Source organism: Trichechus manatus, unplaced genomic scaffold, assembly GCF_000243295.1.
Source record: "Trichechus manatus latirostris isolate Lorelei unplaced genomic scaffold, TriManLat1.0 scaffold00038, whole genome shotgun sequence".
Lineage (NCBI taxonomy): Eukaryota > Metazoa > Chordata > Mammalia > Sirenia > Trichechidae > Trichechus > Trichechus manatus.
Genome location: NW_004443974.1, coordinates 14450979 through 14473887, shown reverse-complemented (window position 1 = coordinate 14473887; position 22909 = coordinate 14450979). Strand labels below are relative to the sequence as shown.

The 22909-nt window shown below is 43.3% G+C and overlaps 1 protein-coding gene across 1 annotated transcript in view; it reads right to left on the bottom strand.

Moving 5' to 3' along the window:
- GPR107 (G protein-coupled receptor 107) overlaps nt 1-22909 on the bottom strand; it is a 109078-nt gene that overhangs the window by 15104 nt on the left and 71065 nt on the right. Inside the window, exons 14-15 of the mRNA XM_004375758.2 lie at nt 18323-18366; nt 169-218 (exon numbers count right to left, since the gene is read on the bottom strand). Coding sequence (XP_004375815.1) covers nt 169-218; nt 18323-18366 — 94 coding nt within the window. The remainder of the gene's footprint in view (nt 1-168; nt 219-18322; nt 18367-22909) is intronic.

The following is a 22909-nucleotide window of genomic DNA, read 5'->3' as shown; positions in this document are numbered from 1 at the left end:
TTCATTAATTTAATTTCTCATCTTAAAAGAGCCAATTAGGTTTTATAAAATTAAATCCACATATCTCCAGGTTGCACAACACCTTATGCTTTTACTAATTCTTCAGAAGTTCTTTTGCTTCTATTCCTTGAATTGATCTTATGTACACACTGAGGATTTCTTACTCACCAAGACGTAATAATGTCTGAAAAGTTTCAGCTTTGCTAAATTAATAGCAGCTAGGGAGAAGAAACAAAATGAAAGGCTCATTAGTTTCTTTTCTCATTTTTAAAAGCAAATCACATTCAGGCACCCTCCCGGTCAAGAGGCCAAGTCTAACGCAGATAAACACTGGCTACCAGCCAGGGTCATGTCTATATTTCTGGAAATGCAATCACTTGGCAGGATCTCCCCCAATCACCAGGAAGTAAGAGAGTTCTTGGAGCAGCAGGCTGAGGTTTCAGCTCTAATGGCGTGCTGAAGCCAGCTCGCACCGGCAAATTGGCACATCTACCAACTCCGGTTCAGCAGCTTGAAATCGGCTATGGGGGGATGTCTTAGTTATCTAGTGCTGCTATAACAACAATACCACAAGTGGATGGCTTTAACAAAGAGAAATTTATTCTCTCACAGGTTAGGAGGCTAGAAGTCCGAATTCAGAGTGCCAGCTCCAGGGGAGCTGTTGGCTCTGAGGGAAGGTCCTTGTCATCAATCTTCCCTGGTCCAGGAGCTTCTCAGTGCAGGGACCACGGGTCCAAAGGATACGCTATTCTCCTGGCTCTTGTTTCTTGGTGTATAAGGCCCTCCTGGCACTCCCATCTCTCTGTTTGCTTTTCTCTTTTATATCTCAAAAACCTAATCTTGTAGATTGAGTCCTGACTCATTAATGTAAGTGCCTCTAATCCCACCTCATCAACATCATAGACACAGGATTTACAACACATAGGAAAATCACAGTAATCCTCAAACACTATACATCAGAACTCCCCACCCCCCACTCCCTGCCCAGAGAGTCAGTGCCCCTAGAGCTGAGAGAGAGAAAGCCTTCCCCTAGAGCTGGCACCCTGAATTCGGACATTTAGCCTCCTGGACTGTGAGAAAACAAATCTGTTTGTTAAAGCAATCCATTTGTGGTATTCTGCTATAGCAGCACTAGATAACTAAGACACAGATGTAATCAAGTTAAGATGAGGTATACTAGATTAGGTTGGGCCCTAAATTCAGTGACTCCTGTCCTTATAAGGAGATTAAGATCTGGAAACACACAGACACACACAGAAGGAAGACCGCCATGTGAAGATGGAGGGGGGCATTGGAGTGACGCAGTTACAATACAAGGAATGCTATGGATTGCCAGCAACCACCAGAAGCTGGAAGAGGCAAGGAAGGATTCTCCCTCAGGGCCTTCAGAGGGTGCACTGCTCTGCTGATTTCGGGCTTCTAGCCACCAGAATTGTGAGAGGATAAATTTCTGTTGCGTTAAGCCACTCAGTTTGTGGCAGTTTGTTATGGCAGCCCTAGGAAACGAACACAGCCCCTCTAAAAGGTGGTAAGATTTTTCTTTATCAGTGTAGAGCAATCAAAGGGTGGACGAAGGACAGTGAACAACAGATTGTTCCCGCTTTGGTGTTTTGCTGGATGAGATGGAAGGACAAGGTAATAAAGTTGAGGAAAACAAAAAGAATTCTTAAGGTGAAGTATAACAGAAATGGGAAGAGTTAACTTAGAGAAAGTAGAGGGGTTAAGGCAATGCAAGTCCTAACGGGGTAACAGAATACGTGGAAGGAGTGTGAGCAAGGGAGCGGGAGGAGCTATGTGTGGCATCACCTCAGTATCACACACCACTGTCATAATCTCCCAGGCTGACTTCTAAGACACTCTCTGAAGTGAGGCAGGCTGTGAACTGCTCTATAAAAGCCTGTCCACTCCACATCCAAGCATTAATAAAGAAAGACCACTGCAGACACAGAGACATCAGGCCAGGGCATGTGTTCTGACCTTGTGGACCAGCAGTTTTGCTGCTTGCTAAGAAATGCAGCCACAATCAAGCAGAGCTGAAGTTTTTTTCCAAAACATACCAGTCATGACAGACATCATTTCCAGACACATGTAAGTCATTTGTTTACAGGACTTATCCTTGCAGGAATCAGGCTCCAGAGCCCTACACTGGTGTTCTAGTCACAGCTGAGGCAGTGAAGACAGGGAGCTGGTTTACTTATTGCAGTAAGAAAAGGACAGCAGAATGGTTAAGAGTGCAGGCCCTGCACATTTGAACATCTCAGGTTCAAATTCCAACTCCGCTGCTTACCAGCTGTGTGATCTCAGATAAGTCACCTAACCTCTCTGAGCCTCAGTTTCCTCAGCTGTAAGATAGGAATAACAATACTTACCTTTAGGGTTGTCAGGGGAATTAAGGGGATAGTACATGGAAAGCACACAGGAAGCATTTCATGAATGTTTGATATTATAGCATTAGTAATGAATAAATAGCCTAATACCAAATGTGGCATGTACCATGTCACAGTGGCTGTCACAACTGGCAGGAATCCAGACTCTAGTAAGTAAAACTGGAACAAATGGTGGCCTGGGGACTGCCAGAGAGCCCTGGGCTCTCCTGGAAGCAGTGCTGCCATATGCATATGATGAGTCAGGATGCTGAGCAGGAGGTGAACCAGCTCTGGGAAGTGAGAAACTTCACCAGCATTATGTAATGATCAGTGACGCAGCGTGTTGAACCCTGGAATCCCAAGCTTCCCTTTGCTTTTCTTCCAAAAAAGATCTCCCTGGAGTTAAGAATGTTGGCAGCTCGCTGCTCACTGGACAATGGGGAGCAGGGTTCCCAGGGAAATGAAGGCTCACCAAGTCTGGGCTGGCTATTTTTTGACCCTGCCACAAGGAACAGCAAATATGGTAAAAGAATGAACATGGTGAGGGAAAAATGCACTGAATGCACTGGACAAGAGCCAGGAGACCTGAATTCTGGTTCATGCACTATCATAACTCAGTGTGCCTGGCCCTGGCCTGCCACTTCCCTCCCCGGGCATCTGTCTCCTCATATGGAGAATAACTCTGTGGGGGCGGGGGGTGGTGGTGGTAGTGAGTAGTGGATTAGAATTTCTTTATAGCAATGGTTCTTAACCAGGGTGAGCACCAGAATTACCCGGACAGTTTTATTTAAGTATAGATGTCCAAGCTGCCGCCAAGACTTATGCAATCAAGTCCGGGTATAAGGACTGTGAAAAACCTTCCAGGGAGTTGGGAAGGTGAGACATGGGGATGGGGATGGGGCAGGGGGCAGGGATATCATGTACAGCTGTTTTAGGATCTCCTATGAGACTGACCTCTTCTGTTGTGGGATTCTTCTTTGTCCCACTCACTCTCAAGAAAACAACCATCTCTTGATTTTGGCAAGTACTTCTTACTGACAAAAATGGAACAAGTGCCCACTAAGGCAAGAAGCACCACAGCCTTTCTGAATGTTTAAAAACGTTTAAAGTCAATACTCTGTCTGAACCAACATCAAAATAGCAAGCACATACCACTTAGAAGAGGTGTTGTCCCTTCTCTAGATTTTTTACCTTTGCTCTTTAAGTCAAAGGAGTCACAAAGCAGGCCAACAAGAAGACAGACTGTCCTCTTCTTTCCCAGCTAATGTCCCTGGATGTTCTTGTACCCATGACAACGATACAAACACTAGCACTGGTAGCTCCATTTACTGAGCGATTACCATGTGCCAGGCACCAGGGCAGGCACTTCTTGTCCTTTATCTCCTGTAATCCTCACAATAACCTCTATAAGGAAAGGGGTATTGTTGCCACTACCACACAGATGAAGAACTAAGGTCTGGAGAGAAGTTAAAAAACAAAGTCACATGGCTTGTAAATGGAGAAGCCAGTACTTGAATCCAGTCGGACTCCCTCCAAGGACCAAGCTCTTAATGCCTACACTTTGCTGTAAGAGAAAGGCAATTCATAGCTTTAAAATCCACTGGCAGTTCAGGACAATGCAATCATGGTTTAAAATGCCAGGCACTACCCAGGAGCTGCCAGCAATTCATTCTAAGGAGTTAATACTGTATGATTTATGTGACACACATAAGCAAAGGCCCGTGACAACCACTTAAAGGGTGAAAAATGTCTAAAACACTCCTTCTCTGGGTGTAAGGAAAGCCTCCAGCTTGAAAACATCTCCACCTACCCATCATCCTTTTCACCTGCTTCCTCCCAGCTGTGCTTCAGATGGAATTTTGATTCAAACACGAAAATCAAAGAAATAAGGATGATGACAAAGCCTGGTTGGCATTAGAGTCACTCTGACTCACTCTGAATTTTAGCATTTCCACAATCTGCTCAAGCTCACTCTGTGTGGGGGAGGAGCAGGAGGGGAACTTCCCTCATTCATGGTCAAGCACAAGCCTGAAAGCCAGGCTGCACCGCCTCTCTTAGTAACCAGAAAAAGTCACCACAGGATGAAGGCCACACAGCCCTGAAAGCATCCACTCTGAGGAGGCTTAGCTCACGAGGCACCCTCTGGCCACCACCAGAGGAAATCCCACTAAATCCATCTCACAAAGACAGTATCAGATCACGTATGGGGAAAGGCTATATAGAGAATGAAATTCTTTGATCCTCAAACTGTTGAGGACCATGTAGAAAAAGATCCAAAATACATTTTTCAATATACATCTGCGGTGCAATTGATTACTTTTGTGTAACCTCTCTAGCCATGGTCCTCTAACTCCCACTCAGGTGACTAAGCGGGACTGTGTGATAGGGTAATTGTGGCTCACCAAGGGGATTGGTCAGTTTTGTCTTAAAAGACAGCCAACTCCAGAGCAGAGAGGAGGATCCTACCACCACCAAGGAAGAACAGCCAGGAGGTAGTGCATCCTTTGGACCCGGGATCCCTGCGCTGAGAAGCTCCTGGAAGCAGGAGACCGAGACAGAGAGAACCAGCTGTAACCCTGAAGATGCTAACAAGCAGTGGCAGGAGAAACCCAGCAGCAAGAGACGGCATGGTGGGCTGCTGGGCCCACAGAGAGAGAAAGCTGAGTACCTTTGGACAGAGGCCGAGGGCCAGGGAGAGGTATGTCTGCGAGCACAGCTGGGGAGAGCCTGTCCTTTAAGAAGAACTGTATCCTGAGTGTTCCTGAGCCTGAACTGTAACCTGTTACTTCCCTAATAAACCCCATAATCTTGAGTGTGGTCTGTAAGTTCTGTGTGGCCAATGCAATGAATTATCGAACCCAGCGGAGAAGCAGAGAGCACTGTGTGATGGATGGTTGGTGTCAAAATTAGTAAAGATGGCAGAGAAAGGAGGCTTGTCTGACCTCTGCTTCATAGGAATCAGCCTTGCGCTATTGTTCTTCGTTCTCCTTCCCCCAGTGAAGTTAGAGGAGGTCAGATACCACCCTCATGCCGTTTTTACAACATCTTAAAAAAAATGATCCAAGAATGGTCAAAAGTCATTGAACTGAACAATTAAGGAGCTGTCCATCTTATTGTCAGCAAACTATACCTTCAATAATAAATAAAAAGAAACAAACAAAAATGGCCCAAAAGAGTGGCTAAAGAACACAGCAAACACCACTAGGAAAGAATAAATAACTATAAAAGACTTCTGCTGTCAATTCTAGGAATTTTCTGCTTTTCACTTCCCTTCTACTCTAGAAACACACCAAAGGCATCGGTTGTCCTCAGTGTCCACAAAGATCTCAGACTCTGCTCCTGTAGGTCCCTGTCTCTTTGTCAGCCTGCAGCAGGTAGCTGCAATGCTGTGAGCTGCGTCAGTCAGACATCACATCTGAGGCTGCAGCTGAGCTGAGGTGCACACTGCTCCCGCTGATTGTCCACTGCACACTTCTCAGTCAGCAATGAGCTAGATGAGGAAGGTCAGACTCTCCACTGCTCGATGACACAGGCTGGCCAATAGCAGATAAAACCTCCCTGAATACTGCTGCAATCAAATGAGAAGAGCTGGTTTCAAAAGCAGCTCGAGACACAAGGAAATCGAATGTATACTAATGCCACCAGGCAAGAGAACCAAGCCCAGGCAGGCCGGGGGTGGGGGGTGAGGGGACGATGACACCAGGGATCGGTCACCAGGCCTGCTAGATGGCTGAGCCCTCAAGGTAGTTAGGTTTCTTTCCAGTATTTTAAAAGGCCGAATAAAAACTGGCAATGTGTCCAGCACAAGGCTGCTTTTCAGTCTGGTTATATGGGAGGTCTCCTTGTTTTTGGTTGTAGATTATATTAACTCAGGGTGGTATCACTGGCTAATCAGTTATTTCAAAATATTGATCAGAAGCTATGATTAGGTTGACAACATTACAGGAATTTTGGATGATCTGTTGAAGAAAAGCAATGAAAAGGGGTTTTTGGTGATTAAAATAAATTAAAAATCACTGTATTTAAGCCAGCCTAATAAAATACACTCAAGTCTCTCTCATTCTCTCTTCAAGAATCCCTGTAGCAGTGTTTTTTTTTAATCTTTTAGGGTCACAGACCCCTTTGAGAATTTGCTGGAAGGCACCAAATCTTTCCCCAGATAAAATGCATGTACAAAATCTCACCTATAGTTCCTGGGGCCCATAGGCCCCTTTGTGTAACGCATTCACACATGGCATGCTAAGAACATTTGCGTTAGAGGGTCGGCCTCACATGAAGAGACCAAGGAGCTTTATAATTACTTCCATCACATCGCCCTGTTCTTTGCCCACTAATACTCCACCTTTCGGTAGCAGTAGACTGTTTCCAGTGCTCTAAAGGTATGACTTTAGACTACTGGGACAGGTGTGGATTTTCAACGGTATGCTCTAGTTACACAGAAACAAAAGGAAAGAAACATTTCTAAGTGAAGGGAGTCTCATCTCTTCTCTCCACCACAAAACAGTGCTCCAGAGGGTGGGATCCCAACAGGCTGTGCTCAGTAGCAGCACCGGCAATGGTATACTGCTGCGCTGGAGGAGGAAACCAATTAATCATTCATGACCAGATTATACCCAGTTCTAGAGTCATCCCCACACACTGGGGAGGTGAAATCAAAGCAAAATGTACAGCAAGGGGGTTCCTCTTCTTTCTCCTGCTCCCTTTTCTCCCCTAATACTTATGACCTGGAGTCTCCAGATTTAACCTTATAATAATCCTCAATGCCTACAGCATCTCTGGCTAGCTTAGTTTCTACTTGGAAAGTGAAAAATAAAGGTTAAACAAACCTATAGTCGCAAGCAGGGACTCAGTCAAAGGAGTCAGGGAAGAAGTGCGTATATAAATCAGCCCAGGTGGAAAAGCTCTCCTGATAATTGGCTGAGGGCAATGCACATTAAAAGCCATCTTGTTAGTAAAAAACGCAGATTCCCGAGAGGCAGGGCCAAGATGGCAGAGTAGTCAGATGCTTCCTGTGGTTCCTCTTACAACAAAGACCCGAAAAAACAAGTGAATCAATTATATATGACAATCTAGGAACCTTGAATATAAAGGCAAAGTTGAGGAATTGGACTGAGCGGCAAGGGGAGGGAGAGAAGCAGAAGCAGTGAAGAGTTGCCAGACCTGACCTGGCGGGAACTGGCACCCTGCAGGCTGGAACAGCTAGCATGCACAGTGAGGCAAGCAGTGGCACTTGGGATGTGTTTTCCACAATGGGAGAGACCGAGCAGCGAAGAGTCTGCTCAACCCTCCGGAACCAGTGAGAAGAGGCACTTCAGCAAAAGATAAGTACACGCGTCTAACCTACTGCACTGATCAAAAAACAAACGGTTTGAGAAGAACCTCTCTCCCATTTACCTGTCCCTTCCCCGCTCTGCACCAGGTCCGGGCCAGCTTCAGCGACTGCTGCGTCCCCTGGGCCAGAAGTGGGACCCATCCCGCACCCTGAGCCATTCTCCTGGCTTTAGAGAGGGAACAAATTAACAAACAGGAAAAAATAATCTGCCAGCTCCCCTAAGCCGGGAACTCAGGGCAGTCACAGCTCCTTTGCCAAGGCATAGCCGTAAGGGGTCCACAGACTTTGAATGCCTTTCACCCTTGCACAGACCTATGTGGGCCCATTTCAATAGCATAGGCCCTCACTAGCAAAGTGTAACAGTATATATACCTGAAGCCTAATTTCAACTGTATCAGCTATAGGGTGGAGGGGCAGGTTTGTGACATTTGACACCATTCTGCCCATTAAGCAGGGTCCTCACCTACCCACATCAGGGGCCTGAGGACTGGTAGCTCCACCCACACCACCTAGCCACCTGTGACAGGGGTCCAAGAATAAGCGGTGACTCCCAGTCCTTACAGCCAACAGCTCTGGGTGCCCATATTCTGGCTGCAAAACCCACCCACCTATGCACTCTAGGGAACAGGGTCATGCTTTGTTCCCAGACACTCAGGGGCAGCTGTCAGCCCCCTGCCTTGATCCGCATGTGACCCCCTACTGCAGCCAGATACCTGGGCCTATTCCAATCATCCCTGCCCATCTAGGACTGTAGGTGAGAGCCTGCACCACACACTTGATGATCTAGACACCTGAGCTGAATCCATATAAGAAAAGTAAACAGATTCCTGGGCTCACATACCTAACCACCTGGTGACACGACACGAGAGCTTTAAAGGTGCCAATAATCAAACTAGCTCACGCAAGCAGCCTATTTGGGCATATGAAAACAAAACAAAACAAGAAGCTAGAACACAGTAAGCAAACATAAAATAAATAAATGTAATAACTTATTGATGGCTCAAAGACAACAGTCAATATCAAATCAAAAAGAGGCAGACCATGATGGCTTCAGCAAGTGTCCAAAATACAGAATCAAGAAATCTTCCAGAGGAAGAGAACTTCTTGGAATTACCGGAGGTAGAATTCAAAAGATTAATATACAGAGCTCTTTAAGAGATCAGGCAAAATGCAGAACAAGCCAAGGAACACACAGGCAAAGCAAGAGAGGAACTTAAGAAGGTTATACAAGAGCATAATGACAAATTTAACAGGCTGCAAGAATCCATAGAGAGACAGCAAACAGAAATGCAAAAGATTAGAGTAGAACTGCCCCATAGGGTTTCCAAGGAGCAGCTGGTGGATTCAAACTGCCAACCTTTAGGTTAGCAGCCAAGCTCTTCAACTACTGTGCCAACAGGTTAGGTAAAATATCAGAGCGGAGATGCTCTCCAAGGAGTATTTCAGTGAAGTGGTAGAAAAAAGCAAATGCAAGAAAAAAAAAGTTAGAGGAAACAAGGCAGAAGAGTCCTACAAGGGTCTAATAGTGCATTAGCTCTGGCCCCTCAGAGAACCAGTCCTCCTAAGGGAGTTTCACATCACGATACACAGCACTTTTCTATCCAAATCATTGTATAAGTGTAATAAGATGTTTTAAATTAATCTAAAGAAGGGGCTATTAAATCTGAGGCCCATGAATCTCATCAAATTGCATGCAAAACATTATGCAGACATAGGGAATGCTATAACTTTTATTAAATTCTCAATTAGATCTATGACTCCCCCAAAAAGGTTATGGATTAAATTGTTCCCCCAAAATTTATGAAGTCCTAACCCCTGGTACCTGTGAATGAGACCTTGTTTGGAAATAGGATCTTTGGAGATGTTATCAGTTAACTTAACGAGTGTTTACATCAGAGTAGACGGATCCTAATCCAATCTGAGATGTATCCTATAAAAAAAGAGAAGAGACACAGAGAGAAAAGACTGAGGGGAAATGGCCATGTGCTGTAGCTGCAAGCCAAGGAATGCCTGGGGCTACCAGAAGCCAGAAGAGACAAGAAAGGATCTTCCTCTAGAGCCTTTAGAGAACATGGGCCTGTCCACTCCCTGAATTTGGACTTCCAGCCTCCAGAACTGTGAGATAACAGATTTCTGTTCTGATAAGCCAATTTGTGGTACTTTATTATGGCAGCCCTAAGAAACTAGTGGAGCCCTGGTGGCGTAGTGGTTAAGAGCTCGGCTGCAAACCAAAAGGTTGGCAGTTCGAATCCACCAGCAGCTCCTTGGAAACCCCACGGGGGCAGTTCTACTCTGTCCTATAGGCTCGCTATGAGTTGGAATTGACTCGACAGCAACGGGTTTGGTTTTTTTGTTTTATTTTGTTTTAAGAAACTAATATGAAAGTTAAGAACCACCAGTCTAAGGGAACCAAGAATGGAAAAAATTAAATACATAAACGCAAGTTGTAGCCATGATGCACACAATAATTATTTCTCTTCCTTTATCAACAGCAGATTTTTCACTGGGTCTGTTTATGAGAACACACCCAAATAAAACACAGTTCTTTGGCATGAGTTGCCCGGAACTAATGGACATCTTAAATAGCCCCAAGAACCTGAGCAAAGTAAGTCTGAAATGAGCTCAATAGGCAAAGGAAAGAAGAATGAGGCAGCCAAATTATCTTGTACAGTCATCATGACTACAAGAGACTCAAGAAGCCTCTAACAGAATGGTTCTCAAACTTCTGGTCTTAGGACTATTTTATACTTTTATAAATTATTGAAGACCTCAAAAAAACTTTTGTTTATGTGGGTTATATCTATTAATACTTACCATACCAGGTACAGGTGTGTATATATATATATGTGTGTGTGTGTGTGTACACAGACAGAAGTATCTTTATGTAAGTGTGAGTACGGATATGTGTGTGCAGGCAAGTATATTCATAGAAGACACAGTTAAAGATACTTCTAAGACATAACCAAACACCTTGTGAGACTGGTTTTCTAGGTTTGAAGGCTTAGGACCTTACTCCCATGGGACAACTCAGTCAATTGGCATAAAATAGTTCACTTTCAGTATCCTAGTGAAGTGAGCAGCATCTGGGGTCTTAAAAGCTTGTGAGCAGCCATCTAAGATACAACTATTGGTCTCTACTCATCAGGAGCAAAAGAGTAAGAGGGAAACCAAAGTCTCAGAGAAGAAACTAGTCTACAGGGCTAACAGCATACATGAGCCACAGCCTCGTCTATCCTGAGACTAGAAGAACTACTAGATGGTGCCCAGCAACCACTGCCAGCTGTTCTGATCAGGGCCACAATAGACGGACCCTGACAGAATAGGCGAAAAACTCAGAACAGAACTCAAATTCTTAAAAAGTCCAGACTTAAAGGGAGCAGCGTTAGCACATCGGGTGGGTCTCATGAACGTAGTTTTCTCACTTACAGTGTGTGATATTCAAGCAGCCTGGCAGTCTGCAGCATTCTATGTGCAGACGCTGAGCTGAGTGGGCCAGAGGGGAGCACCCGACAGTTGTCAGGGCTGTCAAGGCTGTCAAGGCTGTCAAAGATTGTCAAAATTGACAGACTAGGGTCAAATTCCACTACAAATCTTGGGGATGGATGCTTCATGAATTGGAATGCCAGGAAGGAATATAGGTGGAGAATATTTCTGAGCAATTGCCTGGTGAAGGGACAGTTATTCCCCTCCCCCTGGTGGCTCAGTGGTTAAGAGCTGGGCTGCTAACCAAAATGTCAGCAGTTCAAATCCACTAGCCTCCTTGGAAGCCCTATGGGGCAGTTCTACTCTGTCCTATAGGGTAGCCATGAGTCAGAATTGACTCGACAGCAATGGGTTTGGGTTTTGGTTTATCCCCCACTGTCTTTTGCAGGAAGAAAGGAACTCTGGTGGTGCAGTGGATAAGCCCTAATCTAAAGGTCAGTGGTTTGAACCTACCAGCTGCTCCACAGGAGAAAGATGTGGCAGTCTGCTTCCATAAAGATTTACAGTCTTGCAAACCCTATGGGGCTGTTCTACTCTGTCCTATAGGGTCACTATGAGTTGGAATTGACAAGATGGCAACAGGACTGAAGGAAGGGGGAGGTACAGGTTTGAGTGCTGTACTAGACAATATAATGTTGGTTATTCGTTTTAAAGATCAATGTTAAGTCTACTTAGAAATAGAAGTATTACACCTACAATGTCTCTGAATAAAAGAAAAATTGGGTTGCCTCCTAAAAAAAAAACAAAACAAAAAACAAAGTCCAGACTTACTGGACCATTTGAGACCAGAGGACTCCCTGAGACTACTGCCCTGAGATACTCTTTAAATCCTGAACTGAAACTATCCCAAGATCACCTTTTAGAGAAGTAACAGTGGCCCACAAAGTAAAGGATATTACCTGTAGGTACAGTGCTCTACTAAAAAACCATCCATATGAGAGCAAAAGGTCAACATTTACTCCAAAGCAGAGAAGATAAGGGGGCAGGGGAACTAGAGTACTGGAAACAGAGCAACCAGAACACAATTAAAGAGAATGTTGACACATTATGAAAAATGTAACTAATGTCACTGAATGATTTGTATAGAAATTGTCAAATGGGAACCTAATTTATTGTGTAAATGTTCACCAAAAACACTATACACACACACACACACACATAAATTTTTTTTTTTTTTTTTTTTTTTTTTTTTTTACCATGGAGCCCTGGTGGTGCAATCGTTAAGAGCTTGGCTGCTAATCAAAAGGCTGGCAGTTTGAATCCACCAGCTGCTCCCTGGAAACCCTACAGGGCAGTTCGACTCTGTAGAACTATAGGGTCGCTATAAGTCAGAATCAACTAGATGGCAACATTTTTTTTTTTTTTTAAATTACCACATTAGAAATTAAAACTGAGAAATTTCAAAATTATAAATTCATTTAAAAATAATAAATCCACTACATGTTAACATAAGCTAGAGTTTCATATCTGCTTCCTCATTCAATCTGTTGTGAAAGGTTGTTTTGGGTGAAGAATATGAAAAAAATATAGCCTTACACAGATACAGGACTTTTCAGATAATGGTAGATGATTTGATTCTACACTAAAACTTGACAAGTGATAGTTTCTTACAGATGAGTGTGGTGGGGAATGTGAAACTGTATCAATGAATATTTCATACTCTGTTACATTAAAATCTACTTGTCTATCCTGCACTCTGAATGCATCTTTTACCCATGCGTGATTGTATAGCATCATGCATTCATCATTTGGAAAACACTGTTTTGCTGAGTTACGCAGACTTTCCAAATACTGAAACATTTTATTACAGAATATTTTAAAAATCACATTCTTTGATATTACCCTTGCTCACATCAGAAGTCTTTTAAGGACTGGGAAACTGTTGAGCTTACAGTGGTGAATACAAACTTTCCTAAATTCTAATTTTCATTTGAAAGCTCAAATTTTATCACTGGCAACAAATACTGTCAGTTGTTGTTCTTGAAGTGACAGGCTCACTTTCTTCATTTTCAAGACAATGTCTGACAAATCCCAAGTCTGAGTAACCATAGTTTGTCAGTCACTCTTTCAAGTAAAAATGGTGTTCTAAAAAAAAATGGCTAGTTCAGCTTGCAACTCAATTGCACATGTGCTTTTCCTCAAGACAACCATTGTCCTTTAATATTTATGCGTAATTCCCATTTCACCATGCAGAATATTAAAAGATACGTGCTCAAGGGTTGAGATTTAATAAAAATAATAGTTTTTACTACTTCATCAAGGCCATTCTTAAGGAAAATGAGCCCCCCCACCAAAGTATGCAAAGGCTGCAGTGCAGTGTGGAGCCAATACCTTGATTTATGCTTACACGCCAGCCATTTTATCCACCATTGCTTTTGCACCATTAGTGCCAATGTCGACAGTGAAAAGGGCTAATAATGTATTATGATGAAAACAATTTTGACCCTAAAAACCCTCTCGAGGACTGCTGCCCTAACAAATACCTCATGACTGGTCACAGCTACTTCTAGAACATGGCAACAGCTCAGAATGAAGCTACTACTCCATAACGCCTACAATTAGCCACTCACCATTTGTTTAGATGATTTTGAAGCTCACATAAAACCTAAGATTCCTCAAAGTACTTCCTTTGAATTTTCCTCAGAAACACAAGGGGAAAAAAAAGGATGATCAGAAGCAGAGACTGTTAATTAAATTTATGGTGTATAATCCTAAGCCAGTCCTGTAAGTCCTACATGTGAGAAAGAGAACGTAATAGAGGTAATGGAGGATGTATGTTCAAGGACAGTAATAGCCAGTAAATCTTGGCAGGCCAAACACAGTGGAACCAGAGCTAGATGTGTCTGTGCAAGACTCAATTAAGCTCCCTCTCAAAAGATGCAGTGCAGCAGTGAATCTAAATGACAGAGGACATTAGAGAAGCCACATTGTGTCACAGGAGAGACAGAGACACAGCTTAAGGATAGTGGGCAGCTTCTTCCTTAATGCTTTCCTTTATACTTCCCTTGGGTTCAGTCAACAGGAATCCAGAGACAAATATGTAAACAAAATCCAAACACCCTCTGAAAGCTATACCAAAAAACCAAACCACTGCAGTTGGGTCAAACTCCAACTCACAGCAAACCTACAGGACAGAGTAGGACTGCCTCATAGGGTTTCCAGGGCTGTAATCTTTACAGGAGCAGACTGCTACATCTTTCTCCTGGGGCTGGTGTTTTCGAACCGCCAACCTTTTGGTTAGCAGTCAAGCGCTTTAATCACTGCACCACCACGGCACCTTCTGAAAGCTATACTCAACTCCAAATGCAAGAAGAGCAAGTGCGAACAGCAGTTGTCCTCAATTAGTCAGCCTGGACCGGACCTAAACTAAAAATGAGATTCTTCAACCGAAGTCACTGTCCAAGGTCATGCAATGGGTCAGTGGAATAATGAGCCTAAGAACAGGAGCCAAAATGTCATCTTACATCTGGCAAAATGCTTCCAAACCCAGGAGACATTATTGTCCATGGCCTTTGCTTTCCAGTCACCTCTAGGATAGGCTAGATCTCAGGCGGGGTGAGCTGAGGAGCACAGATGGTCAACCGCATGATTCAGGAACCAGTGGTCATTGTGTGCTCACTGCAGCTTTCCTGCACTGCCTCGCATCTGTCCTGAAGTTGACGAGCAATGCACATCCACACTGCAGCCACAACTGTGGTCAGCTTGCCAGCAACCATACCTGGTGGTTTCTGAGAGCTCTCTGCAAAGGAGACTTCAACTGTGGGCAACATGGCTGTCCTGACTCTGGAAGTGTCACATGCATAGTTTTCAAAGTATGGCGTGAAATGTGTATTTGCAGATTAGCCCAAAAGCATCCTGCAGCCTAAATTCAATTCAGTGAAAGTTAAGAACACTAATCAGGAAGACACACCCACTCTAATCTTCTCTGTCCTCCTTTCAAAGGGTTTGCAATATTCACTGGTGAGCAATGGGTGCTTTCTTCACAGTGTGTCATCCAGAGGAGGGTGAATGTGAGTCCTGGTGTGTTCCTGCTTTCATGTATTTGCTCTCTGCTGAATATGCCCCATGCTGTCATCTGGTGGAAAAAATGAGCAACTGCCTTGTGTGCCCAGCCTCGACAAAAGCATTCCTGCTCCACAGTTTCTCTTTACTACAGAGGCTGGTGGACAATTTTGACCCCATCTCTGGCTTCATCTGCTGTGCTATCTGCCCCAGGCAAAGTCCTTTACTAAGATCCTCAGCTAACTACCAAGGTCTGGTGGAGACAATGGTCAGAGACAGTTAGCAATTACCACAGTTAATCTCAAACTCTCTAAATACAAGGTGGAGAGGGTTTAGAGGTAGCCAGAGGAATTATAGCGATAACCAAAAACAAACAAACCCACTGTCATCAAGTCCATTCGGACTCATAGCAACTCTTTAGGGAAGAGGAGACCTGCCCCACAGGGTTTCCAAGGCTGTAAATCTTTACAGAAGCAGACTGCCACATCTTTCTCCCACAGAGCAGCTGGTGGGTTTGAACTCCTGACCTTCTGGTTAGCAGCTGGGCACGCTTAACCGCCGTGCCACCAGGGCTCCTTCAGAATGATAAAGAAGGGGATACAGAAGTGAGTGGGGGGAAGGATCTGAAGAATCCACAAAGGGGGAAGGATATAGCCAAGAAAAAATGTACAAATAAAACTTATCAACTGAAAACACTGCCCCTAGGGGTTTTTAAATATTTTTGGCTCAATGGTCAGAAAAATTAATTCAGAAATACTGAAGTGTATAAAGATAAGGTATGAAAAATGTCTCATCTCAATATATTAAAATGAGAAAAAGACCTATTCATTAAGTTATAAAAATAATAAACCCACTTTTATATATAACATATATGGGGGGAAGGAAAAAAACCAAACCCAAGAATATCCCCCAACAATAGTTATTCCCAGATGGTGGGCTTTTATTTTCTAATTTTTGTTTTTCTGTTTGTGGCAGGATGCTTTATTAAATGCTAATTTGTTTTATTTATTTATTTAGGGTAATTTTCCTTTATCCCATTCTAAGAAGGCAGGAGGGTCCTTTGTGCCCCCTGGCTGAGGACAGCTGCATAGCCAGGCTAAAAGTAAAAGCTTTCTGAGGACAAGTGTTTAAAGCGTAAACTCACTGAAAAGAATTTATCTCAGAGGGTACTCTAGAGGAAGAAGGGAATCCAGTGCCTTTGAAGGAAAAGAGGAGAAAATGAGAGTAATTTCCTAGGACTAGGAAAAAAAAACAAAAGTTAACATATTCTGTCAGTGGGGCCTGTGAGCACTCCAGAAGCCTGCGGGCTTTGAGAGGCTGAATTCTGAACACTGACCAGGGCTCCCAGCCTAGGTAAGACCCTCACACTCAACACTGCCCGCAAGGAAGAGTTACTGGACCTCAACAGACCACATGGGTCAGGACAACAGGAATCTTGGCAGTAACTATTGTGGCCAGAACTACAGATAGCCCCCAGAATACTGTGCTCTAAATAAGAACCCTGGGACCCTGTCAGACCCTAGCACAAAGGCTCAAAGCCAGGTTTAATTTAATTTAAAGAAATAATGTGAATCTACTGGTCCCACCCTGTCTGGAGCAAAGAAGAATGAAGAAAACCAGACACAAGGGAAAGATTAGCCCAAAGGACTAATGGACCACAACGACCACGGCCTCCACCAGACTGAGCCCAGAGCAACTAGCTCTGGGCTACCACTAGCTACCACAATCGACTGCTCTGACAGGGATCACAACAGAGGGTCCTGGACAGAGCGGGAGAAAATACAGAATAAAATTCAAACACACACGAAAAGACCAGATTTACTAGTCTGACAGAGACTGGAGAAACCCTGAGAGTGTGGCCCCTGGACACCCTTCTAACTTAGTACTGAAGTCACTCCTGAAGTTCACCCTTCAGCCACAGATTAGACAGGCATATACAATAAACAATAACACACATAGTTCAACCATGTATATGAGGCTAAATGGGCACACCAGCCCAAAAGCAAAGACAAGAAGACAGGAAGGGACAGGAAAACTATACGAATGGAAATGGGAAGAGTGTTGACACATTGAGAAGCTGGGAACAAATATCTCAAAACAATTTGTGTATTGTTTAATAAAGAAACTGATTTGCTCTGTAGACTTTCACCTAAAGCACAATTTTAAAAAACTGATATTTAAAAAAATAACAATGTGACATTAATTACACACCAAATTTGTGAAATAAGATTTGTAATCACTGCATGTTTTCCAAAATTTCTAAAATGAACGCACATTACTTTTACAGTCAGAAAAAAGGTCAGTAACAAAACTTCATTAAAAATAACAAAAAACCCTGTTTCTTTTTATTATTGGTAATGAATGATCTGCCTTAAAGAAAAGAACAGTAATATCAGCACTGGGTATATGATATCGTGGATCCAGAGGCAGCTTCAACATTTGAAACAGCACTGCTCCTTGGACCCTTGTGGTTTGAAATTTCCATTTATGCCACAGCAGCCTCTGGTAGGGGACATAATTCAAATAACCCCAGGAACACAGAAGCACACAAAACCTTTTCTTTGTGGCTTCTTTTTTGACTTAGAAGACATAGTTGCTTTTCAAGGAGATGCACAACGGTTATAATAGCACAATCATTAAAAAATCAGAGTTTTAGAAGTTCTTTCTGGCATCAGAGTCTCATTTTAAATTAATACCAACACATCTATTTTGAAAGCGTGTTAAATCAGCAGGAAGGAATGCTTTACACATATCCATCTCCAATCCATAATACCTCCTGTTCTCACAATGAAGTGTTATCTTTCCCCGGTCCTTCCAAGATAAGATTTTTTCTTCCTGACTCAGTTTTGAGAAGGTGAAAATCACACTCATGAGTGGAAATGAAATGAAATCATCTTAATAAGCAGCGATCACCCCCAAGCCTTCTCGTACAACTGGTCTCTATAATGTTCAACACCTACTTCTCTACCAAACAACCCCCAAGTGCTCTTGCAAAGTTAAGCCCCCAGGACTCCTCTGGCCTGCCTCCCAGGAAGACAGCACCCTAAGACCATAATCCTTCCCTCTACCTCTTAGCAGCACCCAAGCACATGGGTTCAGGGAAAGGTGAGCAGCACAAAAAGAGCACAAAGGAACTTGCCTTTTCCATCTGTCGCTGATGCTTCTTGTAAATGTCTGATTGACCTAAAAAGAGACATTAGGAAAACAAAAGGTTAGCCAGCAAATCTGCATTCCTGCTTATTTCTAGTTCTAATAACTAAGTATGATCCTCGCAAAGTCACATATATTTTGGGGCCTTGAATTCCTCAATTATAAACTGAAAGGGCTGGACTAGATTTTAGTCCACACTCCCTAACTTAAAAAAAAAAAGAGCGAGATCTTTGATATTAACTGGGCCATCCATGTATGGCACTCAAGTCTGAGAGTTAAAGATGCCCTCTGCTGGCCAATCTGTGGCTAAGTCTGGCAGGAGCTAGGGTGTGAGAAAACAAAGCAAAACTCAAGGAATTAACACCTGTGATCTCCACCTAATCTCTCATTCCCACGACTATCCCTACCACACACACACTGCTAAGACAATGGGGCATCTTTGAGCTCACCTCCTCTCTGGGAAGAAGCACCCCTCTAAGAAGGTCACCAGACTGACTACCGATTTCTAAAGTCTAGGTCTTGGTACTGTGAGCATATGGCTTCTCACAAATTTGGTATTTCACTGGCTGGAGATTTAAAACTGCTGAAAAACGCCAGCCTCCAGGGAGTCTTTTATTTGGCTGCGACGTGCCAGTAACTAATTACCATCTTACAGTTCAGGCAGGGAACATTAATATTACTAATGAAGCCCTAGACTGGAGTTCTAGGTATAGCTCAAAGCCACCAAGGGAAAGACTGCTTTAAAGAGAGAGCACAGCACAAGCAGATATGGTGGAGTGGGAAGAGGGCAGGGTCTGAGAGACCCAGGTTTAAGGACTGACAACTGCCACTCACTCTTTACTTGACCATGAAAAAACTACTCTTCTAAAATCTCAGTTGTTTGCCCATCTGTAAGATGGGGCTGTTTGCTGTAAGAACTGAATGGAGCAGCATGTGAAAGTTAATTAGCACAAAGCTGGCATCAAACCAATGCTAGCTGAATCTGAGTATTTTTAAAAAATTACCTAGAGAATGATTCTCTCTCCCCCTCACCCCCCACCATAACCATTAATAATCATTGGTCTCTACATCTTTACCTATTCTTGTCATTTCATAAAAGTGAGATCCCACATTATTTGTCTTTTTTGTGATTGACTTATTTCAATAAGCATACTGTCATCAAGGTTCATCCATGTTGCAAGCCTGTGTCAGGACCTCATTTTTCTTTGGCTGAGTAGTATTCCATTGCATGCATATACGTTCAGTGTGACTGATTACTTTTGTGTGGGCTTTCTAGCCATGGTCTTGTAACTCCCACCCAGGTGACTGGGTGGGACTGTGTGATAGGGTAATTGTGGCCCACCAAGGGGATTGGTAGAGAAGGACATCATGCTTGGTAAAGTAGAGGGCCAGCGAAAAAAGAGGAAGACACTCAATAAGATGGACTGACACAGTGGCTGCAACAATGGGCTCAAGCATAGCAACGGTTTTGAGAATGGCACAGAACCGGGAGATGTTTCATTCTGCTGTACACAGGGTCGCTATGAGTTGGAACTGCCTCAACGGCACCTGACAAAGGGGACTGGTCAGTATTGCCTTAAAAGACAGCCAATTCCAGAGCAGAGAAGAAGATCCTACCACCACCAAGGAAGAACAGCCAGGAGCGGAGAGCGCATCCTTTGGACCCAGGATCCCTGCACTGAGAAGCTCCTGGAAGCAGGAGATGGAGAGAGAGAGAGAAAGAGAGACAAAGAGAGGCGTAACCTTGAAGACGGTGAGAAGCAGTCGCAGGAGAGACCCGACAGCAGAGACCCAACAGCAGGAGATGGCGTGGTGGACTTCCTGGCCCACGGAAAGAGAAAGCTGAGTGCCTTTGGGCAGAGGCCAAGGGCCAGGGAGAGGCGTGCCTGCGAGCACAGCGGGGGAGAGGCTGCCCAGATAGAAGAACTGTATCCTGAGTGTTCCTGAGCCTGAATTCTAACTGTTACTTCCCTAATAAACCCCGTAATTGTGAGTATGGTCTGTGAGTTCTGTGTGGCCATTGCCAATGAATTATCGAACCCAGGAGAGAGTGCTGTGGGAGGGATAGTTGATGTCAGAATTGGTAAAGATGGCAAAGACGGGAGGTTTGTTGGGCCTCCGCCTCATGGGAGTCAGCCTTTCGCTGCTGATCTTGGTTCTCCGTCTCCCTTGTGGGGCTGGAGGAGGTCAGACACCACCCCCATGCCGTTTTTACAATACCATATTTTGTTTATCCATTCATCTGCTGGTGGGCACTTAGTTGTTTCCATCTTTTTGCTATTGTGAATAGGGCCGCAATGAACATAGGTGTGCATATGTCGTTCATGTTGCTACTTTTAAATCGCTAGGGTATGTACCTAGGAGTGGAATTCTGGGTCATATGGTAGTTCTACTTTTAATCTTCTGAGGAATCGCCATTCTGTTTTCCACAATGGTAGTACCCTTTTACATTCCCACCAGCAATGGATAAGACAGCTGATCTCCCCACATCCTTGTCTGTATTTGCTATTTTGTTTTTGTTTTTTTTTTTTTTAAATCATTACCATTCTAGTAAGAGTGAGGAGTTATCTCAGTGTAGTTTTGATTTTCATCTCTCTAATGGCTAATAGGAGCCCTGGTGACAAAGTGGTTAAGAGCTTGGCTACCAACCAAAAGTGTGGCAGTTTGAATCTACCAGCCACTCCTTGGTAACCTGATGGGGCAGTTCTACACTGTTTTATAGGGTCGCTATGAGTCAGAATCAACCCAACAGCAACGGGTTTGCTTTTTTTAATGGTTAATAATGATGACCATCTTTTCATGTATTTATTGGCCACTTGGATATCCTCTTTGGTGAAGTATTTGTTCATGTCTTTTGCCCATTTTTTGATTGGGTTATTTGGTTTTTGTTGTTAAGATGTAAAAGTTTTATATATATTCTAGATTTCAGATCCTTATCGGATACATGGTTCCCAAAGATTATTTTTCCCAGTCTGTAAGTTGTCTTTTTACTCTTTTGATAAAGGTAATAGTGAATTTTTGTTTATGATGATGGGAAAGGTGACACCAAATGTGGACGAAAACTGCACAACTTGACTAATGTGAGTGACATCACCAAGCTGTATATAAGAAAAAGGACGAACTGGCAGTTGTGTTATACATAATTTTGGAACAACAATCCCTCTCCCCCCAAAAAAGGGGCTACAGCTGCTGATGCTACTTAGATAAAACCAAATTCCCCATGGAACTAGTTTTCTTGGTTTGATGCATTAGAGTCATGGTCTTGAGGGACAATCCAGTCAATTGTTATAATACTGTTTTTAAAAGTTCTGTTCTACCTCCCAGTTTGGTGAGTATGTCTAGGGTCTTAAAAGCTTACAAGGGGCCATCCAAGATACAACAATTGGTCTCTATTTGCCTGGAGCAACAGAGGAAGAAGGAAACCCAAGAATCAGAGAAACAACTGGACTAAGGACTACTATATTTTACGCAAATAATGCATGCCTTCTATGTTTGTTTGCCAACCATGCCCTCCCCCTGCAAGGTATTTTCGTAAGCACACTATGTCAATTTATTTTTACAGCAACATGTTAAAAAAAAAAAAAAATGGCACAGCAGTGCTTATAAAAATACCTTGCAGGGGGAGGGCATGGCTGGCAAACAAACATTTGTGTAAAAATAAGTCAACAGCTTCCATTAACCACTGCTTCCTCTAACATGAGACCAGAAGAACTGGACGGTGCTCAGCCACCATTACCAAACGTTTCAATCAGGGGTACAGAAGATAGACTCTGATACAAAGGGAAAAAATGTGAAAAAGAACTTTAAATTCTGAAAGAATCCAGACTTACTGGACCCACTGAGGCTGCAGAAACCGTCAAGACTATTGCCCTGGAATACTCTTCAAACCCTGAAATGAACTACCCCCTGAAATCATCTTTAAACAAAAAAAAAAATTCTAGCTCAAAAAGTAAAGAATGTCATCCTTAAGTATTGTGCGTGTGTATTTTTTTAATTATCTTTATGAGATCAAAGGGACAACAGTAATTCTAAAGCACAGATGAAAGTTTAGGGGGTAGTGAGTCTAAATTAATGGGGGTGAGGTGAAACAATCAGAGCAGAAATAATGAGAATGTTGACACAATGTGAACAATATAACCAATGTCACTGAACAATATGTGTAGAAATTGTTAAATGAGAGCATGTTTTGAAGTGTATATTTTCATTAAAAAAAAATTAAATAAAAAATATCAATAATGAAAGCATAGACTTACTAAACCCATTACTGTCGAGTTGATTCTGACTCATAGCGAACCTACAGGACAGAGTAGAACTGCCTCGTAGGGTTTCCAAGGGAGCGGCTGGTGGATTCAAACTGCCAACCTTTTGGTTAGCAGCCAAGCTCTTAACCACTGTGCTACCAGGGCTCCTAGAATAACTACTTCTGATATTACCCCTCTAGTACTGTCATGGTTTGAATTATGTCCCCCAAAAAATGTGTATATCAATTTGGCTAGGCCATGATTCCTGGTACTGTGTGATTTTCCTGTATGTTGTAAACCTGCCTCTGTGATGTTAATGAGGGAGGATGGGTGGC